The sequence below is a fragment of the Zonotrichia albicollis genome, chromosome 6 (assembly GCF_047830755.1).
Source record: "Zonotrichia albicollis isolate bZonAlb1 chromosome 6, bZonAlb1.hap1, whole genome shotgun sequence".
NCBI lineage: Eukaryota > Metazoa > Chordata > Aves > Passeriformes > Passerellidae > Zonotrichia > Zonotrichia albicollis.
The window spans coordinates 53,001,643-53,025,161 of NC_133824.1; the positions used below are offsets into that span (position 1 = coordinate 53,001,643).

The following is a 23,519-nucleotide window of genomic DNA, read 5'->3' on the forward strand; positions in this document are numbered from 1 at the left end:
GCCTTCCTGATGCACAAGTTCAAACCCCAGCCATCATCTATCATCTCAATTCTTCTGGGACAAATAAAGTATCATGCAACAGACCATATGTGGATATTTCAGCAGAGTTCTTTGGAGTCGTGTCATGTCTCCTCAATGTGATGCACAGTTATTTTATTTTATTTTAATATATTCAGAATAATACATGACAAAACTTCTCTGCCTAAATAAATATAGGCACTGGGGTTGGGAGTTCCCTGTGTGACTTGGGCCATTTACACACTCAGGTAGCTCAGGCATCTGCAAAGGAATTTATTTCAAACACAGCACGGGATCTGTAGGGCACTCATTGCAGCTTGCAGGCATGCAGAATATTCCAGAATGGAAACTGGCACCAGGCAGGTGCTTTGGCACCTGAAATGTGTCCTAAACATGTGTGAAAATCTAATGCATGATGTACCCCTATCCCCCAGGGTGATGGATCCCAGTCACCTTTAGCATCATAGGACTATGTTAAGCGGTACTAGAAAAAAGTCTCCTACACTTTAAAAATGTTCCAACACTCATTCTCTGAAAATCAGATCCCCTTCGAGATCAGACACACAAAGGAGAGCCCTATCACTGTATCTGTCCATAACTTCCAGGATGCTGATGTCTGAAATACAAACACTGGTAAGACTATCAATCAGTCAGTATCAAAATATCCTGGTTAAAAGGTAATTAATCAGCTACAGTAGGGATAATATTTTAAAAATACTGCCCAAAGTAGAATAAGCTAATTAGGCAGGATTCATATGATGGAAAAATTGAAAGTTGGAGCATTATTTAAAAGTTATACAAGCATGTGGATTGATTAAAATTAAGCAGAGTCATATCATTTAATAAAGGCAGTGTGGGCCTTTATCAGTTACATTGTGCTCAGTGCTGTGGAGACTCAGCACCCGGTGTTAAAACCCCTGCTCTAGTTATTAGACTCAATAAATGAGTTCAGTGGTGACTTGGTCAGGTTTATAAAACATGGTTTGCGTACAGCAGCCTTTACTAACTGTGTTACTGGCTGGACAGGGTGATTTTAGAGGTGTTTTCAACCTTAACTATTATATGATTTTCTTGGCTTTCCTTGTAGGTTTTCATCACTCGGGAAGTCACCCTGTGTTCCTGCCAGAGCTGATCAGGAAACTTCTCGAGGAGGAAACACGCGGAACACACCGGGGACACCGAGGGATGGCTCCTCGGTCGCTCAATTCGAGCAAAGAAAAGGCGCCAGGCCCTTCTGGGGAACTGCTGCCGTTACTCCAAGACTGTGATCGAATGGGTGCATGGGAAAAGTACCAGAAAAAAAGCACTTCGGCTTTTAAACGGGGAGAGAGGAAGGCGTCAGTGTGAGGGGAGTGTGAGAGGAGTGGTAGGGGGCGGGTGTCGGTGCCGCGGCCCAGCCCGGGCAGTCCCAGGGTCCCGCCCGGCGCGGGGAAAGGCAGGCGGAGCGGGCAGGGCTGTGCCGGGCAGGGCCGAGGCGGGCAGGGAGGAGCCGTCCGGGCAGGGCCGTGCCGGGCAGGGCCGAGGCGGGCAGGGAGGAGCCGTCCGGGCAGGGCCGTGCCGGGCAGGGCGGAGCGAGCAGTGCCGAGCCGGACCCAGGGCGGTCGGAGCGCGGGGCCCGCCCGCCCGGCGCGGGAAGCGGAAGCGGCGCGGCCTGGCGCCGTGGCGGAAGCCGCTCCGCCTTTCCGGAGCACGGCGTGCTCGGAGCCATGAGCGTCCCGGCCTTCATCGACATCACCGAGGAGGATCAGGTCAGCGTCCCCGCCGAGCGATGGGCCCCGGGCCGCGGGGCTGGGCCGAGCCGTGCCGGGGGAGCCAGCCCGGGCCGGGCCTGCCCCGCCGGGCGTTCCGAGAACTCTTCCGGGCTGTTCCCCACAGAGACCGAGCAGACGATTAGAGAAACTTGAATGTAGTGGCTGAGAGATAACGCGGCGCTTGCAGTTCCCTCTTAATGTTCCGCCTCTCTGGCACTTCGTTTTCATGGCTCCTAAGCCCTTCTTTTTATTTAGGAGAAGAAAGCGGGTTCACATATGGGCATTACTTGGGTTGTGTGGAATTCTCGGTACTGCAGGCACGGGAAGGGGGAATTCTGTGTTTGAGCTGCTGCTTTGTTATGCCTTTGGCTTTGTTGCCAGTGTCGTTGAGGTACGTATGTGTACATACATGTTTATGTACACACAGTGTGTGCGTGTACGCATTGGAAATGTGCAAGAAATAGACACATGGCTACCAGCCTTCAGCGCAGTTTTCAGTTGCCATAATGTCTAGTACAGCTCCATCAAGTAGCTGGTGTGAAACATCCTCAGTACAGCAGTTTGTCCCGGGGCATTTAGCTTTTTCTTCTGGTTCCAAAATGATTCGACACTGTACGAGATGTAAATGTCACAGCAGCCTCCTGGTCACAAGTGCCAAAAGTTGTATGGCCTCAGATTTTTTGTGAAGGGTTATGGTTCTGCTGGTGAAGCCCTGAGTTATAATGAACAGGCGTGTTGCTGAGGGAAGGGTATTTTCTTGGTGTTGTTTAAGTCCTAACAGTGTAAGGCAGCTCATGACATTATAAGGCTGGGCTGAATGGGGCTTTCCACCTGGTAGTGGGATGTTCCTTGCCCATGGCATAGGTGTGGAACAAGATGATCTTTAAGGTTTCTTCCAACCCAAACTGTTGTATAATTAGATTAGAAACTGTTGTGAAGTTGTGAAGACAAAGTTCTGCCCTCTCTATAGTCCCTTTGTTTATACTTTTTTTCTTTTCTGGTGAACAAGCAACTAAATGGTTTTGATGTTTGCAGAGGGAGTAAAATAGTAAAACTTTATTAGAAAGTGTCTTATAAAAACTTATTAGGTCTGCAGTGCAGTACCCAGTTAAGTGACACACTGACATTGTGAGAAACAGCTCTGTGAGCTGTTCAGTCACTGGCAAAACAGCAGGTTCAGTATCTGGCAGAACAAAAATCTGCAAGAAGTTTAAATGCTTTGACTTTGTTATTCACAAAACAACTGTTTTGTTTTCTGTGTGTTGTCTTTCTCTTTTTTAAGGCTGCAGAACTGCGAGCTTACCTGAAATCCAAAGGAGCAGAAATCTCTGAGGAAAACGCTGAAGGTGGCCTTCATGTGGACTTGGCACAGATTATTGAAGTGTGTGATGTGTGCCTGAAGGAGGATGACAAAGGTTTGCATTTTAAGTCTCGTTGGTTTTGCTGTTTATTGCCATCAGTGCTTTCAAGTTGGCAGAGTTTAGAGATGTGTAGCACTAAAACACAAGCTGTGCATCCTCATAAAACTGGAGGTGCACATTTCCATCTTTGCCCTGGAATATTTGCATGTATCTGCCCCTCCTTTCTCCAAACATCCAGCACTCTTTGAAGAAGTCAGAAGCTGAGCTAGACTCTGCTTGTAATGAGGGCGTAGAGACTTGTATGTAAAACAGAGCTTTTGATGCTCAGGTGTCTTTCTGGGGAAGAGATAATGTTTTCCATATGTAATGAATTTTCTTCTTTTTCTTTGCTTGACTGATAATTGGGCAGACTGAAAAGAAAACACAAAACTGGTGTGGTTGTGTTTGGAAAGGATGGAACACCACACTTTAAACAGGAGCTGGGGAGGGTTTGTAATACACTTCAGTGTTCTTGAGCACATTTTCCCTGTGGTCTGGGTGTCCCTGGTGAAATGTTTTACTCTGCTTGAGCACTAGGTGTTACTGTCCTCCCTGTAGAACTGTGGGCAGTTTCCTGGATGTGCAGGAGGAAGCCACTGTGTGGAACCTAGAGTTCCTCTGATTTCTCCTGTGTGTAAACAGAATTCAGAGCAAGGGTGATGTCAAACACCACCTTCTGTGTTGGCCTTAGAGTGGTAACTCTTGTCTTGCATGGAGGTTTGTTGGTGTAAGCCCACCTGAGCCAAGTGCCTGGTACATTCTGATGAATATCCAGGTTGGCATCTTGGCACTTTCTTTCTTTTACAATTCTTGCTCATGCAACGTGGTAATTCTATCAAAAGCATAAATTACTATTATCAAAAGTATGAATTGCTATTATCAAAAGTATATCCAGCCCAAGGTAGCTACTGCTTGCTGCTTGCAGTTTCCACCAGCTGTATGTTTTGGTTGATGCAGATGTGGAGAGTGTGATGAACAGCGTTGTCTCTCTGCTTCTCATCCTGGAGCCTGACAAACAGGAAGCACTGATTGAAAACCTGTGTGAGAAGTTGGTGAAGTTTCGGGAAGGAGAGCGCCCGTCTCTCAGACTGCAGCTGTAAGTGTTGGGCAGGGCAAAGTGAGACACAGAAATTCTGCCTCTGAAGAGGAAGGATTTTCTTGTATGTCCTTCAATTGAAGTGTGGGATGTTGCAGGAAGCACTCTTTTACCTTCTGTTCACTGTTATAAAATAGAAGTACCAATTTTTTTTTTTCCATGGGTGTTCCAAAGTGAAATTAATATGCATAGTTTTCAGCTTTGCTGAAAATGATTACAAAACTGGAAGCTGTTCCAGCTCATGGATGTAAGGTGCTGCCAGATGCTTTGTACCAGCCTGTGTGTTAAAAGAACACTGACATGCACTCAGGAATGTTTTTTGGAAGCTCTGTAACTCCGTTGTTTGTGCTTTAGCCTGAGCAATCTCTTCCATGGCATGGACAAGAACACTCCTGTGAGGTACACAGTGTACTGCAGCCTCCTCAAAGTGGCCTCGTCCTGTGGTGCCATCCAGTACATTCCAACTGAACTAGATCAGGTAACTGAGTGACCCTTTAAGCTGTGGCCTTTGTATGAACCATGCTGCACCTGAATATTAGTCAGAGCTGATACAGACCATCTCTTACAAATTGCCAGAGCCTAGGGAAGTTGCCATGAAGCTGATTAGAGAGATGCAGCCTCTCCTGTGAGGGAAGGCTGAGAGCATTGGGATTGTTCAGCCTGGAGAAGAGAAGGCTCCAGGATGCATTTAAACTTTAAAGGGGGCTCATTAAAGAGAGAGAGCAACTTTTGACATGGGCAAATAGTGATAGGACAAGGAGCAGTGGGAGCATGAGAATCAGAAAGCCTTTGTGCAAGATACTTTTACTCCTTTTCTGCTTGGGAGAAAATGGGGAGAATTTGCAGTGCTGTTTTAATCTTTTCCTGAATGCTTCTTTTTCACTTGTATTCTGCCTAGGTCCGAAAATGGATTTCTGACTGGAATCTGGCCACAGAGAAAAAACACACTCTCCTGAGACTGCTCTATGATGTCCTGGTGGACTGCAAGAAAAGGTATAAGAGACAAGTCATACATACTAGACAACTCTGTATGTTGATGTACTGTAGGTGAGCTGTAGGGAAAGTATTTCTCACAGGACTTGAAAAAATTAATCTGTAGTGGTAATTCAATCCAAATACACTTCTGGGTTTTTTAAAAATACTTTTAAGCATTCTTGCATTAAACCAGTGTTCCCAATAACATTAAAGTTAGTAGTGAATTAGCTGCAAACCAAAGACTCCCAAAATAACGTTATTCCTTTCTATAAATAATCATCTTAGTGCATTGTAGCATTATGCCAACTTTATTATTTAATTGCACTTTTGACATTTTAGTGCATGGCAGTGCTATCTCTTACTTAATGATGTGGGAAGGCTTATCAATCATGGCTAACAGAATCAGTCTTTTTATGTAAACATTACCTTCAGGACAGCTTTCCACTAGTCATGGAAATTAATGTCCACAGAATACCTGCTTGGCCATTTTGAATTATTATCCTGGATCATAAGAAGCATCTTTGATCTAACAAACTTGGCAGACCACTGTCTTCTGGCATGTAGAGTAATGCAGTGTGTATGGTGCCTGCAAACTAATGCAGGTCTGAGCTGAGAGCTGTCAGCAGTTTCTCTTACAGAAGTGATGCAGTGGATTGACTGCCCTGGCCAGGGCTGCAGTGCTGGGCTGCTGTCCAGTGCTTTGGGTGTAGTTCCACAGCAGCTCAAACCTACTTAACCTGTCCCTGCACTTTGGGATGGGGATGTGGGAGGTGTGTGTTGCTTCCCCCTACCCTTCCACTCTGTTTTCTGAGATATTTTTTCAAGGTTTTTTTGATTTTCATAGGGAAGCAGCATCAAGCCCCTTCCACTGCTGACCCACAGTGTACTTGTGCATTTTCAGCCTCTGTTCCTGTCCCCTCCAGCTGCCAGTACCTGTGTGTGTTGGTGCTGCTGTGGCATTTGTGTCGCTGCACAGGGGCTTGGCCTGGGGACATGACCTTGCTGGGGGTTTAAAAAGGCAAGTGTGAAGCTGTCACAGGTGGAGAAGAGTTCCACCTGTCAGGACAGTTGGCTTATTGTGGCCTGGAAATGCTGCATCAGCATAGCAGGATCATAACCTCAGTTTAGGGATGACTAATCCTCATGGAGTAGTTACTCTGTGAGCTACATTACTGGGAATTCCTGTTTGTAACACTCAAATGCTTTTGCCTCAATAGTTCTGTATGGCAGATTTCAGATGGTCAGAATTAGTTCAGAAATGTTAGTCACAGATCTTTTCCATGGCTTAGTGCTTACCTTGTTTCAGAAATATTACACTGATGACATTCCTGCTCTTCCTCACTTCCCATCCTGTTGATTTATTGTGATATTTGAACTGCTTTCATTCCCAAACTTAATAGCCAACTATTTTTAGCTAGTCTTGCTATCAAATCAGGGGATTAAACTTCTAGTTTTTATTTCCACTGCTACCAGTAACCTTGCTACTAAATGGTTTTTTGCTTGCTAACCATAGGTGATTTTTTAAGACAGCAAATAAAACCTTCCACAAACCCTGTAAGACTCCTGCCCTCGGTGTCCAGGCAGTGTTTCAGGGCACTTGCACTTCTCTCCAGAAAAGAAAACAAGAAGTGACCCTGGCACCTTTGACCTGGTTCAATCTCCTGGATCAGTGGGCAGTGTTTGCAATAGTATGGGAAACTCACAGCAGCATTCCAGCTGTAGCACTCAGGAATGCTGCTCTATCCTGCAGTATGGGAAGATAAGTGGGAACTGAAAAGTACCTGATAAAAATCATACCTCAGTTATTGTTGATTTATAATCAAGGGAAAAGAACTAGATTGTTAAAGACAATTGAATTCTTTTGTTTGCTTGATTTCTGTTTTAACTTTGGTCAGTGTGGCAGAAGAGATGGTTTTCTGTAGCTAATTAGACTTATTTCCAGTGGATCTCCAGTATTGGTAATTAATAGATTGGTAGCTCCTAAAAAGAAAATGTGCAGAGGTTGTGTGGTGTCCCTTTTCCTGCAGTGACAAGTGAAAGTTTCTTGTATCAAACCTTTTCCAGCCACCTTGGTGCAGTTTAAAGCTGGGCTCTGCTGGCAGGACTCAGCAGCTTTGGCCCTGCCCAAAGTTAAATTCAAACAGGTCTGGCAAGTCTGGCCATTAATCCTTGTAGCAAAAAGCTCAGCATGTCAGGCACCTGCAGAGTAATTGTTTCATTTCATTTTGGTTCAGTTTAATATCATGTAATGTAGAGGGACTCAATTCCAGCATCTCACTAAGTCTCTGAATGCTCTGCTGTGGTTTTTTTGTTCCTTTTATCTGCCATCACTCTTAAGCTCTCACTGGCTTTTTGTCAAGTTATGCATCTAAAGTGGCAAGTGGAGCCAAGAGCACTTATTCAGGCTGTTTTACTCGAAAAAATGTTCACATTTGCACCTAAGGTGAGACACAAGCAGCTGTGGTAAATAGTGATCAGTATTAGTGCCTAAACAGCCTCATTTGCAGTAGGAATCTGACACTGAATACAATACAAGACTGCCATAGAATATAAAGGCTGCCATATTTGAATAAAATAGAATGTAAAGGCTGCCATATTTGCTGAGGTTCACAAGAATTTAGCACACAAAGTTTGGAAGTAATTGTCTTGTAGCATTCTGTTGGTTCCTAGAAAGAGAAGTGAAAAATTCCACTCTTTCCCCACTTAAAAAAAAAAAAAAAAAGGCAGGGAATTGAAAATACTGTTTGAATTTAGTTAAATGATAGTTTTCAATTTTTGCTGCTAAGGGAAAGATTAAGAGAGGAAAAAAGGTGCCAGAAAACTGTAAGACAGCTCTGAAGTGCACAAGAACAACTGCTGAAAAGCTTTCATTAAATAAGGAGTTGTGTATTAGGTTGAATAGCACATGAGCTGAGCCTCTCTGATTAAATATCTGTATGTTGCCATTCTTGTATTAAAGTGGTCCTATGTCTCCCAGAACATTTCATTTTGGTAAGATTTCACCAGTGCTAAAATTGGAAAATTTTGTGTGCTCAGGAAAATTGTGTGTGCTTTTAGACCACGTGGGATAATTTGGTGTAAATTTTGCATCAGCGGTTGCTGGCCTTGGTAGTGGTAAAACTGTGAAATGTAAATAAATCAAAATCTGTTAAAATGACCCAGTAACAATCTCAGAGCTGGTTTGCAATAGTTTTGCTGCTGTTTACAAGATAATCTGGGTGGACAAGGCTGTAGGTTTGCTCTGAGAAGGAGTTGTTTGTCCAGGAGCTGTCTGTCTGTCAGAGCAGTGCTGGAAGCTTCACAGCAGCCTCAGCCACTCTCACTGCTGGCTGCATAATTTCATCAATAAAATGAGCAGCTCTCACTCAGAATACTTGAAGAGAGAATCTGTGAAAGAAGAGAGCAGCTTTTATACAGTCATTTTCCTGACCATAAATATTCTTTAAGAGATGCCATTTTACATTTGAAATAAACTTTGCAGCGCTACTTATTGCGCAATGATTAAATCCAGATGTGCACTAGAGGAGCATTCTAGTGAACCATATAAAGCTGTTCCTAGCTCAGAAAGCTTTTTCCATAACCAGCAGGTAATTAATCAGTTTAAGAGAATGAAATGAAGGGTGAAGATAAACATTTTGTAGAACAAGAATTGAAAGAATACATCCAGCTAATTTGTTCTCTCCACTAGAATTAAAAGGGATCATCTACATCTTTTTCAAATGTGATTTAATTTGACCTATAACATCATAATGGAATTATTTAAATATTTGAGTGCCTTGTTTGAACTATTTTTTCAGCAATCCTGAGGTAACTTAATTTTTTTTTTTCCATAGTGACACTGCAGCAAAAGTGATGGTGGAGCTGTTGGGAAGTTACACAGAGGACAATGCTTCCCAGGCTAGAGTTGATGCTCACAGGTAAGACTGACTTCCCAGTTTCCTTAAAATAACTTTTCCTCAATTGCCAAATGATTTTGATCCCCATACTGTTGAGAGGTTCAAATGGCCTGGCAGGCCAAGGGCCCTGCCTGGCCTCTTGTGTGGCTTTGCTGACTCAGTCAGCAGTTTGTCTCTGCAGTCTGCTGTAGGTCTGGCTGCTTGTAGGCACAGCTTTATTGCAGTGTGCAAGGGCACAGGAGAGTTCCTGGTCACTGCTGAGAGAGATCAGCTTGGGTAAGGACTTGACATCAGCTGTGCACTCAAAATCTGTACTGGAATCCTTTATTTCAGATGGTTTTACTTTTTGCCTGTTTTATTATCTGACTGTGAGCATTCTTTTCAAAGAAAGAACATTGTTGCTGTGTTCTCTATGAGCAAGTCCAAAGGATGTGAACTGCACAGAAATAAGCTTAACTGTTGAACAAGCTGGGACTAAACTGATCCATAACAGTGCATTTTCCCCACTGGCCAAAATGAGTAAATGCCTTTTGAAGTTCTAACCATCGTGGTTTTTCTTAGGTTGTGCCAGATGTGCACTACCATTAGTTCTGAAGGGAGTTGTTTATACTTAACCATGGAGGAAATGCAGGATGGCTCCTTTGGAAAATGAGTGTCTGTGCCTCAGGGGGACCTTCCCTGTGAGAGCTCGTGTGCCCAGGGCTGTGTCTGTGCAGAGTTCAGGTTCTCTGCTGTGGCAGAGCCAGCCCAGGCTCCTGATGTGCTGCTGAGAAAAGCTTTCTTTGAGTTCCTGCTTCTAGGCTGCAGCTGCAGCTGAGAAATCCTGGGCTTTACACTGTTAGATGTTGTGGTTTTTTCTGTGTTGTGTCATGTATTCAAGTAGAATTAAATCTTCCAAAACAACTTAATTCTGTGAAATTTTAGGAGCACAGTAGAAGTACCTTTGTTCCTCCTAGGAACAAAGGCTATGCTGGAAATAAATGCATAGATGAAAACTGTAGGCTGATCTGTGGTTTGACCACCTGGCACATTTCATTTGGAATACTGGACAAACTACTTTAATGCTTCCTGTTCCTTGGTTTTTCCATCTGTAAAACGAAGTTTAAAACTGGAATGTGACATTTGTTACTTCTAATAATAATTGAAAACCCTTGTTTCCTAGAAAAAAAGGAAGGACAAATTGAGTTCTCTTATCATAAAGATGTGAACTGCTTTGAAAGTAAGCATTTTCCTTTTCTCCTCAGATGTATTGTACGAGCATTGAAGGATCCAAATACCTTTCTCTTTGATCATCTTCTTGCCTTAAAACCAGTCAAATTTTTGGAAGGAGAACTTATTCATGATGTAAGTAACTTTGTTTTTAGTGAGATGGTTTGATAACAGTAGACTGCTTTGTTTTAATGTGTCTTTTGAAATCCATTAGAACAATTATCTGTGTCAGTAATCCTGAGCTGCAATGTGCTATTTCTTTTACAGTCTTTAAAATTAAAATTGCATGTGAAATGTTTCCCTTTCAAAGTTTCAGAACCTCAGTTCTACAAGTCCTGCCCTCACTTGAGTTCTGTAGCAAATCTTAAGTCTGGGGAAAGGAAGTAAGCTCAGCACAGACTGCCCACATCTATTGCCAGAAGGCAGAATTTCAGCTCTTAACAGCTTCTTTTTCTGTTCAATACCCAGTTTCTGTCAGTATCTGTCCAGCCTGCAAAGAGGGAAACCAAGATAATATTTGAACTGTTCTCATGTTTGTTTTCCATCTTTTAGCTTTTGACAATTTTTGTAAGTGCTAAACTAGCGTCCTATGTCAAGTTTTATCAGAACAACAAAGACTTCATTGACTCCCTGGGTAAGTGTTCAGATCATTACATTTCTGACTATTTACATGGTTAAAGGTGTGGAAGCCACAGAGTAATTCAATTTGAATCCATGTATTGAAGCAAGGAAATTTCAAAACAGGTCAGTTTGTAGATGATAACCTCTTGTAGACTGTGAGCTGGCCATCTAACCATGGTTTGTTCTCTGAAAACAAGCTGGTTTATGGGTTTGGAAAAGAACTGTGGTTTTACCCACTGCTTTTTTCTGTTAGAACTCCCCTCCTGAAAGGTTTAACACATTCATACACCAGGCTAGGCCAGAGATCACAACTGCATTGAGGAAATCACCAGCTTGTATAAATCTCTTTTTTTTTTTAATGGTGAATAACTTTGTAACAGCAAATACCTCTGAGCAGTGAGATAAAGCATGCAAATGGTGTGTGTGTGTGTGGCTGCCTGTGCTGATGCATTAGAGCCAGCAAGCCACAGTCTGTCCCAGTTAATTTGTTTCATCACATGAAGCAATGTGATGGAATGTTAATGTCAGCACCCTCTTTATTTACACACTGTGGAAAAAAGGAGTAGTAATTAACACTTTGACACTCCCCCGTTGATGTGTAATTGACTGTTTCAAAGGAGCACTGGTTCATAAGCTATTGCATGCATTAAAATTACGTTTTTTATATTCCAGCTTTTTAGGACAGGGGTCAGTGACAATGCAGAAATTGCTCAATGATGCAGATTTTTTTATTACTGCATTAAGGTTTTGACATATTGGTAATGAATAAATGTTTCCATAAAAATACGATATTTTTTTTATAACTTTGATTTTCAAATGACACTTAAACACTGCCTTGGATGTGTGTGAGGAAAGCCATAGTTTTGCTAAAACAGAGTTTAGTGCAGCTTTTTAACACGTGCATTATTTTGTTTAATGGAGTGTGATGCAATTCTTAGAATAATTGCTCTCAGAGCTTTAAAATGGTGGTACTTTGGGTATTAAAATGATGGAAATACCAGTGGGATTTTTTGGTGAATATAGCAGCAAGTTTTTGGTAGCCTGTAAATGTGTCTGTATAGGAGAAGTGTATCTGTAGTCATGTGTATCTGAACATTACTTATGTTCAGAGATACATCTCATGCTTTTCTTTCTCAGGGGAAAGTGGGTTTGGGGTTTATCTTTTAGGTTCTTGTTCACAGAAGTATTTGCTGAAATTGCTGTTACACCAACATTTGAATACATTTATGGAAGATCAATTGCACATCTATGTAGCATTAATTGTATTATGTTCAGTTGTTGTGGTTTCTTGTGCCTCCCAGTGTCTGTGCTTCTCTCCATGAATTAATTCAGTGTGAACTTTCAATATATCTAAGATTGATAAAATCTCAGTAAAATCCTTAGATACCTGTGCAACTGTTTGGAAAGACAGTGTTACCTTCCACTTATGCTGATTTCTCTGTGGTGTGCCCAGAACCTCTCTGTGTCTTTGAGCAATGGACAAGCAGAGATTTGGAAATGCTGGGAACCAAGTGGCTCAGCCGTGGCTTTGATAAACAAGGGCAGTTAGGTCTAGACAACAATGCAGTTTTAAGATGAGGCATTCAAAAATTATCTATTCATAAATGAGATTTAGAGATTTAAATCGGATTTAAACCGTGCTTTAGACATTTTTTAAAAAATAACTTGCCAAATTTTAAAGGCTGTTCAGAACAGGATTGCAGTGGCAGTAGAGCATGGGCTGTAGTTGTAACCCTTCCTGGAGCAGGACCAGTCAGAAGTGGCCCAGGAAAGCTGTGCAGAGCAGGCTCCCACAGGCAGCATCAGTTTGTTACAATTTGTTGTTTTATTAATGCTGACAACTTAGGCCAGCAGTAGCATTATCTGTGTCAACTGCATCGCCCTAACATGGCCACAGTTAATCTGGCATTATCAGCAGTCTTCTTCGCAAAGTTAATCAGCATCTCATTTGCATTTGTTAATTAGGGTTAATGTGTGCTAATTGATTTTTTGATGCTTGTAGGGTTCCATTAAACCCAGTTAGGTATAGTTGCTGGTGCTCCTCATTCGTATGAATTATGGTGATCTCGTTTTTGTTGAATCAGTGCCAAATAGGGAACCTGCATCATAATTACAGCTAATTAACACAACATGATGTCCTGCACTAATGTGCTTCCCTGCTAGTGTATGGGTGTTATAAATTCCAAACTTACATATTTACTGAAGCTATGGGGATGTTTATAATGTCATTCTAGAACATGAAGACTGACACTCATTTTTAAGAAACTTCCACTGGATCTTAGTTGGTACCTCATGGACCTTGGCACTAAGAAATGCCTTGTTTCATTTCAGTGCCTTAACTTGCTTGACCTAGATGTTTTTCCAGGAAAACGGTCTCTGATTTAGGCATGCAAGGCCTTGGCTCAGTTCCTTGTGTTGGCATTTATGCAGCCATGTAAAAGCTGTAGCCTGACCTCCGTATCCATTCAGCTGGATTTAAACAGCAAGTTTCTGAGCCACACTGGGTGCTTACATGAGCCTCATGATGCCTTTTCTGCTGTGGACAGACAAATTCAGTAGCAAAATGCTTTCTTCTGGAACCATCACTGTGAGATTCATTTTCCAGAAATCACAGGAGAATGAGTGGTGAGGCTTAAGAAGATTTCTGGCATAACCAGCTGTGGATTCTCCATTTTGTTGCATTGCTGTTCTTCCAGGTGATGCAACTGAAAATTTCACTTGCGCTCTTACCACTTCAAATTCTGTTTAGGTGATGTTTTTATTGCTCTGAACCCCAAAATTTTGTAGATAATACATTTTTGCTAAAAACAACTGAATCTTGATGAATTCCCAATGGAACTTGCCATTTTAGCAAAAGACAAAGCAGATGCAGGATTTGGTATTTCACCTCAAAAACACCGTTGACAATGCAAAGTAGAATATATTTCAATGTGAAAAAAAATTAAATTATTGGATGCACATATATTAAAAATATTAAATCATTAATTAACCTATCACCACTTTTCCTCAGGCTTGTTGCACGAACACAATATGGCCAAGATGAGGCTCCTTACTTTCATGGGAATGGCTGTAGAGAATAAAGAAATCTCATTTGACACAATGCAGCAGGAACTCCAGATCGGGGCTGATGATGTAGAAGCTTTTGTCATTGATGGTAAGAACTGAGGTTCTGCACACAGTGCTCATCAACAAGACCTTGAAAATCTTCTCAGCTAATGTTAAATTTTAAGAACAATATTAATTTTGATTCCTGTGCTTTTTACAAGTTAAAGCTGCACAACTTCATGTTTAAAGCCAGGCCCAACTGTTGTGTTTTAACCAGTGTTTTTCTTCTCAGTGACAGGAACTGTATCTCCTGTAATTCTTCACAGGACTAATAAATTGTTTGCAGGTTTAATTTGTCATCTGGTTTTGTTTGCTGTCATTAAAACAGGATGTGTTTGTAGGGGAGAGTAGTTCATAAAATCTGTACAGGATATTGCTTTAATAGATTGGCACCAAACAATAGGATTCGTGCATGACCTTCATATTGTTACATCATTTTGCTTTTCTGCCTACTAGACCATTAAAACCAACAGCAAAACAGATTGGGTGAACTGCTGAGTTCTTATGTTTGTATTGATCTCATTTTGAAGCATTTTTGTGCAGTTTAATTCCTTTGCACTATCACGAAAACGTTGCTCAAAACAGCATTGTTTTTTGCAGCTGTAAAGACAAAGATGGTGTACTGCAAAATAGATCAGACACAGAGGAAAGTCATTGTCAGGTAAGACAATTCTTCGTGGCATTTTGCAGAACTTCATGTGTTCTAATTATTTCACTTACATTTGTAGAATATTCTAACTAGAAGCAAGGTATTGTTCCTAGCAGTTGCTGCTAGTTAAATAGTTGCTATTTATCATAATTTTATTAAAGCTCACACTGAATGTGATTAGCTTATTTAATGAAAGAGTCCTACTTTCCAGGACATTTCATTTAATGACCTACTAGTGACAGGAATACTAATGACTGTTGTTGCTTTAAATATTTGGGAAGGCTACAGAATTCTCTTAACTGGTGAGGTGAAGCCCTTTCTAGAGAGAAAATCGGAATTTTCCTGTTTGCTCATGAGAGTAAAGTAATGCTGTAGAAGAATGATTAGGTGAGTGTGACATCTCTAGTAACCTTCTCCCAATTTTGTTTTACTTCTCCAGCCACAGCACACATCGGACTTTTGGAAAGCAGCAGTGGCAGCAGTTGTATGACACTCTAAACACCTGGAAACAAAATTTGAATCAAGTGAAAAACAGTCTCCTCAGTCTCTCAGACACCTAAGATTTTTTTTTTGACCTAGTAATATTGCTATAGATGAACTTTATTCAAAACTTTGATAATTTGTGAATGTTTCCAAAAAAATGTATGCAATTGGCCTAAAGAAGCTAAATATTCTAAACTGCCACACCAAGAAAGAAAAAAAAAAAAAAAGAGGCAATAAAACTAACATGGGAAAATGTCTTCTGTTGATTTTCTTACATAATCAGCAACAAGAAACTGGCAATATTGGTTATGTTTCTTTTGTTCATTTTACAGCATGGGGACCTTTCTCTGCAAGAGGTGTGGGGAGGAAGGGAGGGAGGTCAGAAAAATAATCGTGCAAGTGTTTTTAAAGTAAGAGAAAATTTCCCTTAGACATAAAGGAGAAGAAATGTGACCCAACAGAAGTGAAGCTTCATGAAAGCAGATCCTGCTGCCTTATTTCTGTAGTCATACCTGATCCTTCAGTGTTGGAAGAGACCTCACTGATACAGAAACTACAACAGATAGACTTCAATCATTTGGCAGTAAAGGTGAGCAGAAGATTTTTCTGTTCTTCTGCCACTTAGAACTGCTGGAAGTATTTGTAAATGTTTGTAGAACCCATTGCATCCTGAAACAGTTGGAGGTGATTTTGCCTGAAAACTGAGTGAGTCTGTCAGAGAAAATGAATTGAACTATTTCAGCCAAAACTTCTGAGGAGCAGGAGAAGGGTACAGTTAATTATTTAATTTTACAAAACGTACATAAAAACATTAACTGATGAACTTTTTAACTTTGAGCAAAACCAATAATAACTTGAATTTGATTGCAGAACCAGAACTAACATTAGGAGTAGGAATTGTATACATTTTGGAACATAAGAACTGTTAACATGTTCTATAAACATGAAACTACACATATATACCATATTCTAGGAATACCTCTACAATCTGGGCTAGGGAGGTGATCTGTCTGTGCCTAAAAGCATGCTTATCTCCTGGTGCTCATCTTCACTGGCCTTCTTCATATTTTCTCTTTCTTGCTGAATGAAGTCTCTCCAAATTCAGTAATTTCCCAATTCCTCCTATTTGGTTTTGTATACTGGAGTTCCTAAGAGAGCAGCTGTCCTCATCTTTGAGTGCTTTGTCACTTCTTGCTGGAGTGACAAAAGCAGCAAATCCTTCTTTAACCTGACAGAAAACAAATGTTAGCAGTTGATAACCCAGTGAAATTCACGTACAAAGGTTCAGATTGTTGGATTCTGGTGAGCATTAAGAGAGGAAATGTTAACAGGAAGATAAATCAATTGGAGAAAACACATTTAGTTTGAAGTGTTTGCCTTGTATTTGACTTAGAAAATTTGATAATGACAATTACACTTTTATAAACCAAACCTTAACATAAGACTTGGATCAAGAGTGTGATTTAAATAAGACAAGCTTTTATTAGAATGCAGATTAGCAAAATAAATAGCTTAATTAAAGAGTTTAATGTTGCAATTGACATTTCTATTGCTAGGCAAGCATTTGATTAACAAAACCCAAAATCATGAGGTTTATAGTGTTAACTCCCTCTCCACTTCACTGTATGGATTAGAAAGCAAACATCAGTAATGCACAGTCTGTAATAGATTGGGGTTTTTTTATGTTAAAGATCTTTTTGTTCTTTTGATAGTTTTAATTACTCTTTGATATATTACTGTTAGCTACTTCACATCTATCCCAATCAAAGACAGATGGCAACACAGTAGGGAAACAGGTTTTTTGCCTGATGAGCAAAACCCTTGCATTTGAATGAGTTCTCCACCTGTAATGTGGGATTGTGTGGCTCCTGGGGGAGCAGCATGCAGCACCAGCAGCTCCCCTGCAGCCCTGGCTCTGTGAGCTGCAAGGTCACCTCTCAGACTCTGCTCCTGTGCAAGGATTACAAGAGGAGACCTTCCCCTCTGCTCAGTCATTTCTTAAATATTGGCCAACTGTGCCCCAGCCAGTTCTATGTCTTTATCAGACCTACCTTTATTTTAGCACATTCATTTTGTGCCAAAGCTTACCTTCACTAGTGTATAAGCATTTCTTAAAGTTTAAAATATGAACAATGAAATGAATGCAAATTGTTCACTATTGCATTTGTAACAATGCAGGCTGAAGGTACTGGTACTTCAGGTCAGTAATGACTGGCATCTCCCTTGTGGTGAGGAAGTAACTTCTCCATTTCAGCAGTGAAAGTTTCAGCCTGTTAACTCTCTCATGCTTTTCCCCAAGGCCTCAGCAACAAACAGGTCATACTGCACTGCAGGCCACTAGTGAAAATCCCGATGGAATAAATAGCATGTGGGGCTGAGCCTGTCCTGTGCTGAAAACTGCATCTTTAAACTGACCTGGGAGTCCTTACTCATCCTCATTGTGGTACTTAAGCATGGACAGACTGATGTTCAAAACAGTGCTTAATATTTTTACTAGAATTTTGAGTGCACTTGTACACTTTCTATAATTTTTACCCCTTTTTAGAGTATTGTACTGTGACTGAATGAGATTACCCAAATTGTAGAAGGCTTAAGTCTGCTCCAGTTGCAACCATACATGTTAGTCAAAGCAAAGGAAGCAGCTCCCAACAGCTTGTTTATCTTGGTCATTAAAATGACAAAAAGTTGAGAACAGAAGGCATTAGAATGACACCAAGACAGAAAGGAAGGAGTGCATTATTACAGGCTGAGATTTCGTAGATTAAGGATTTGGAAAATCTAAGGTGAAACCAGCAAGGCACTGTTCTTGTCCATCTCTGCTTTTTCTTAGCTAGCAGAGCAGGAGCTTTAGTTTGGAGGTGACAAAGCAGACACAGCCACAACCAGGTAATGAAACACAGCTTTGCTTCAGCTGGAGTTACATGGTGGAGTTCACTCAGCTCCTGGTTCCACCTCTGAGAAAAAGCAAGAGACACCCAGTAAATACCAGCACTGTGTTTGGTGAAAAATGCACCTCAGTGTCATTCACAAGTATAGCCACGCCAGGAAAGTTGTGTAATTTCAAACATCAGTCTTGTGAATGTCAGGGATTGTGGATGGCATCAAAACCTGATTATCTGCTGGTCAGCCAACTCTGTCACCTGAGAACATTGTACACCTCATCCAGAGACAGCCCTAAATACCTGAGAGATAAAAATACCTCCAGAACCTCTTCTAAAAAGGAAAGGTCAGCTGCAGCTATAAATTGTTGTATCACTTTTGAACCATGCATTCAACATTGGGTCAAATTCTAATAGAGCTGTTCAAGCTCCAGAGTCTAACACAGATCTGAAAATGCAGTGATGAGGCATTGGGAAACAACAGGTTTTTACATGTTTGTGTAATGTTACCCTACAAAATAACACTACTCTAAATAGGGCATCACGTAACTACAGTGTGTGATAAATGGATAGGCTCTAATTCACAGATGTGCTGAATTTTTATTCTTCCATGGATTCTTTTAAATTACATGGTCTTATCAAGTAATAGAGGAAACAATGTTTTTATACTTTTACATTCCACTATTTTCCTTTTTTTTTTTTCTTTAACTTCTACTTTTCCTGTAAGTGATGATTTTTATTAGGGTGCACAATAGACTAGCCTCTTCCTCCCCTCCCAAACAGACTGGTTAGCATCTGTTTGATTCATATGCTGTGACTTTTTCCTGCTGCTTTCTATCAACCTTAATTGTGAAAAATGGTGTCTTGTTGCCCTTTTGATATTATTTCGGAGATTGACTCAGCCTTAAAGTATCCAGATGGGTACAGTTGTACAAATATCTGTGGAATTAGCTCACTGAGGTCTGGTCTGCAATATTTTTAATTGACTTACATGTTCTGTGGGAAAAGAAGAATCATAAAAAGCCTTTGCTGCAGCATTCCATTCTTCACTAGGCTCTCCCTGGTGGATACTGGAGGCATTCAGAGTGTTGGCAGCTCTGTTCAAACTGCTGGAACCTGATTGACAAAAAGGAAATGGTAACAACTGCCATTTAGTCTCCAGGCACTAATTGTGAATGACTAAACTGGTTTACCTCTGATCTTAAAAAATCAAATATTTTTGTTTTAAATCCCTGGATCTTTGTTGTAGGCTTTTGCCCTTCATTTTTTTTCTTTCACATGCTTCATTTATTTTTTTCTCTAAAGATGAGGTATATTTCTACTTTGATAAAAAATGTTTTCTGTCATTTTCACATATTAAGTTAATGACAGAAAAGTGATTTATAGTAAGTATATGTATTCTAAATATTCTAACTGAATATGTTTTTTCAAACACTATTACTTTAAACTGACTGTCTGACAACAATAATAAAATGCATAATTAATGCCATTATAACATGATATTCCAGGGTGACTTGTAATAAAAGAAGACATGAATTGCAAAGCTTTTCAGATGATCAGAAACCATTTTTAATGAGGAGTCTTTGTGTTAATGGCTCTGATGTTTCAGGTGGTCAGGCAATAGCCACCTACTAAAGGTAGGAAAGGCAGGTGAGCAGATTAATTACAGACAAGTCTAAGCCTCCAGTCCTTCAGAGGCTCCATGCAGCAGCAGCACATTCTGCTGCAACCAATATCAAATTCCTTGCAAGGTGAAAGCACCAGGATTCTTTCACAGTTCCTCACAATGCAAACAGGAGCTGTTCTGCCACTGCACAGATGCCTGTGGATCACTGCACTGACAGTAAAACCTTGTTTTGCTGTGAAAATGCAGCTACCTCATGTTCATGTAACAATTATTTCAGAATACTGACATTTTCTCTTGGGAGGAACAGGAAAATGGTTATGTGTTTTTCTTTTTTAAGCATCTGCCAGGAAGATCTTTCCCATTCTCAGTTCATTCCTTCATTTACTGATCTGGAGTGTCTGCTTTCTGGGAGCCAGCACATAACTAGTAAACTGCACTGTGGTTAGGCAGTAAAAGGAATTCCCTCAGACAGATTTACTAAACTCTTTCACCAATTCTCTTCACCTCTTGCTCTCCCATATACCTAAATGGGTTGTGCTCCAGTCAGTATATAGTACAGTATACAGGATATAATAAAAAAGATTTAAAATGTAGGTCCAGTGCTCACAGGGATTCCACTGCAGGTCTGCAAACACAACAGCCCAAACCCCAAGCACAACAATCACTGGGAGCTGCAGTGACTTGTGGGAGCCCTCACAGGGAGGCTCTGCAGCATTCCCAGAAAGGAGGGACCTATCTCAATTTGGCAGCATGAGGCACATCTGGGACACAGACCAAGGCCCTCACCATGAAGGTCTCCTGGAATTCAACTGAGGAAACTCAACTGAGGGACTGGAGTTAGCTGCCCACCAGTTCCTTTGGATGAATCTCTCTGAGTCACTTGGAGTTCCAGCACTTTGCATACAGAAAGGTTTCTGACGAGAAGAGGAGGAGGAACTCACAGGGAAGAAATTTAGATAGCTCTGTCTGTTCTTACAGAAAAGATACATGCAGAACATCATGGAACTAGGCATTCATTTTATTGAAACAGATACCAAAATTCACAGTATTAAAAGAAATAATGTGCCATCGGACATCAGGATTCTGGTACCTTGCTACCACTACTGCTGTTTTAGGCACAAAGGCATTTCTGAAACTGAACTTCCAAAAATGTGCATCAGAACATAAATATCCATGAGCAGGAGACCAAGGACAGAAACAAAATTACCTATAGAGCTAAATTCATAACAGAGCAATGTAAAGAAACCAGACTGCTGAGTTTCTGTCTGCCACTGGCTGCAAAACCAAGGATGGGAGTTCATTCTGCTCTTGGTGTGTTCAAGGGCCAAAGGTGAAAACACGGCACCAACAAAAACTCTACAGGCACAAACACCCTGTGCTGTGGATCCTGCTCTTTGGGAAACACCCAGGGCTCCAGTTTTGGGCTAATCTACCAGCTCATTTTACTGCAAAATAAATCTAAAATACAGTTTTTCCACATCTCAGTAATGATTTAGAAACCCATGGAATAAAGTTCATATTTACTATTTTCTATGTGCAAAATATTGCTCAACAAACAATAACCAAGTGTCAGTAGTAGGGGATTAAAATGCTCCTTGAGCACCTCAAGCTCCATGTTTTCCAGAGCCTGTCAGAATATAAAGTCCTTTCACACACTCAGCACATTCAGATGATTTTAATGGTCCATCTAAATTAGAGATGTACAATAAAATAAAAAATAAATTTCTGTAAAATCCATTCAAAGAAGCATCTACTGGCTCAAAATCTACCCTGATTCTGATGCAAAGTGAGAACACTGAATAATTTGCAAAAGCTGCTCAATGCTTTTCAGATCCATGCAGAGCCCTGATAGAATATGTTCCACATTAGTGTTAGCAATTCCTGTCAAAATTCAGTTTGTCATTGCACTGCTGTTATTTTACAAAGAGAAATGTGAGAAAAAAATATTTAATCAATGAACTGATTGACAAGCTAACAAAAGCTGTTTAGTTGCATTTATAACATAAACAGAGCAATCTCACCTTTTTATGATATAACTAAAATGTCAGGCTTACATTTTCCTACACTAAGCTTAGATATAGACATTTCACCTTCTAATAATTTTTCTAAGCACTACATGGTTCAGAACATTAATGTTTATATTTTCTTACCTTGTCCTGCTTCTCCACTGTCCCCATTTTCACTGAGATCTTGACTCTGTGTGTTTGAAATAATGTTTGTGTTTTCCACTAAGCACGGTGGTTTCTCTTTCAAAAGGGAAGGTTCCTTGGAAGCTGAAGTCCACGGAGCTTGACCTCTCATTTGATTTATTCTTGAACAAGAACTGAGAGCTAAAATATTCAAGTATAGTCGAGTTTTCTCAGCTTTTTTATCTGAGGTTGGAAGATCAAAGGATGACCTTACACTTATGTTTACTAAATTTCCAGATGTTCTCATGGGTAAAGAGCATGGTTCTTTCAGGTGACCTTCAGGAGGCTTCATTCCTGGAACTGTTCCACTCAGTGAGTCTTTTTTCTCTTTTAACAATGTGTTATTTGTTGAAGCATTAATCTCCAGGGAATGTCCAGTTTTGATGGAGTGTATCTGAGTACCACTGCTAACATTTTTGTGTGGAATTAGTTTATCTGGACATGGCCTATCTGCTGGGGGGTTTTTGTGAGCAATTTCAAGACCATCAGCCTTTACTGGAGATTTGGCTTCAGCAATGGAAGTCCGTGTGTTTGTAGCATTCCCTGTTTGTTTAGCACTGCTTTGTTCAGGTTGAATGCTGTGCATGTCATCTGCGTTTACTCCTCTCTCAGTTTTTGGGGGGCATAAATTCAAAGCACCTAAGAGAGACTTATTATCTCTGCATTCTTTTGCAGCAGCATCATCAGCACTTGTGTTATCACAACAAACAGTTGGTGGATGTTGAGCATCAGCTGCCAGAACACCAGTGCTGTTCATGTTTCTGGCATTGTCATCATTTCTGCCTTCAGCATCTACGTGTGTCTGTTCCAGAGGAAGTTTATCTCTATGTAAACCACTCAGATTGAAGTTTTTTTCTGTTTTATGTAATCCACTGCCTACAGAATTGCCACTATTCAGCAAGCTGCATTTTTGGTATTCTGCTTGAGAATTCTCTTTAGTGTAAGGTAGGATGCCAAAACTTAACTCCTTAGCTTGGTGGTTGTCTGTACTTCTGTCATGCAGAGCACTCTTCTCAGGGCAAAGAACAGCTTCAGACTCAGGCTTGGGTGCTTCAGGTGTAAGGACACTTTTGTTGTGCTGTCTGGTGTCTGAGTTTGCATCTGCCTTGGCACAATTTGATTCACCTGCAGCATTGCACAGCTCTTCCTTGCTGGTGTCAGTCTCCTGACTTCTGTTTTTCCTGTCAGCACTTACAGTCTCAGCACTGCCCAAGAAGTCCTTCCCTGTTTGTGTGGGCTGTGCTGCCAAGGGCTCAGTGCTGTCCTGTGCCTTTTGATCTGAATCTGCATTGTTTTCATCTGGCAATGTTCTGTGTGCTGCTCCTTCTGCCTCTCTGCATCCAGGGCCGTGCATTTCCCAGGTGTGTCCTTGGGTAATTAAATCAGCATCTGTGCAGAGGGTGCTCCTGGGAGAAGCCTCCCTCTGCTTTACTTCACAAGGGCTAGCAACATTAATTTCATCCTTAAAACTGTTCTCAAGAACTTGGGACCCTGTAGAGTGAGGGCATTCTCTAGTTAGTGACTGATAACCCAGAGGTTATGTAATGCTTTATTTTTACAGTTTAGAATTTCCAAAGAGGTGGACTCAGCATTGATATCAATAGTGATATCTTGTATTACA

At 40.9% G+C, this 23,519-nt stretch overlaps 2 protein-coding genes across 2 annotated transcripts in view; one reads left to right on the forward strand and one right to left on the reverse strand.

Annotated features, from left to right (window-relative positions):
- Positions 1–1,592: 1,592 nt before the first annotated feature.
- On the forward strand, positions 1,593–15,442 carry EIF3M (eukaryotic translation initiation factor 3 subunit M). Its single transcript, XM_005491074.4, has 11 exons — positions 1,593–1,766; positions 3,052–3,184; positions 4,127–4,265; positions 4,620–4,743; positions 5,164–5,258; positions 9,074–9,157; positions 10,381–10,480; positions 10,898–10,979; positions 13,977–14,120; positions 14,672–14,732; positions 15,160–15,442. Exons 1-11 carry the CDS (start codon positions 1,725–1,727, stop codon positions 15,278–15,280), a joined length of 1,125 nt encoding a protein of 374 aa, XP_005491131.1. The 5' UTR covers positions 1,593–1,724; the 3' UTR covers positions 15,281–15,442.
- CCDC73 (coiled-coil domain containing 73) overlaps positions 15,224–23,519 on the reverse strand; it is a 77,032-nt gene continuing 68,736 nt past the window's right edge. The window contains exons 19-21 of the mRNA XM_026795856.2: positions 21,860–23,389; positions 19,074–19,198; positions 15,224–16,431 (exon numbers count right to left, since the gene is read on the reverse strand). Coding sequence (XP_026651657.2) covers positions 16,252–16,431; positions 19,074–19,198; positions 21,860–23,389 — 1,835 coding nt within the window. The 3' untranslated portion in view covers positions 15,224–16,251. The remainder of the gene's footprint in view (positions 16,432–19,073; positions 19,199–21,859; positions 23,390–23,519) is intronic.

Bases quoted from the DNA above. Each gene is read 5' to 3' on its own strand.
- EIF3M (XM_005491074.4), top strand. From the start codon at position 1,725: ATGAGCGTCCCGGCCTTCATCGACATCACCGAGGAGGATCAG. The intron at 9,158-10,380 runs GTAAGACTGACT...TTTTCTCCTCAG, and splicing joins GCTAGAGTTGATGCTCACAG to ATGTATTGTACGAGCATTGA. The intron at 14,733-15,159 runs GTAAGACAATTC...TTACTTCTCCAG, and splicing joins CAGAGGAAAGTCATTGTCAG to CCACAGCACACATCGGACTT.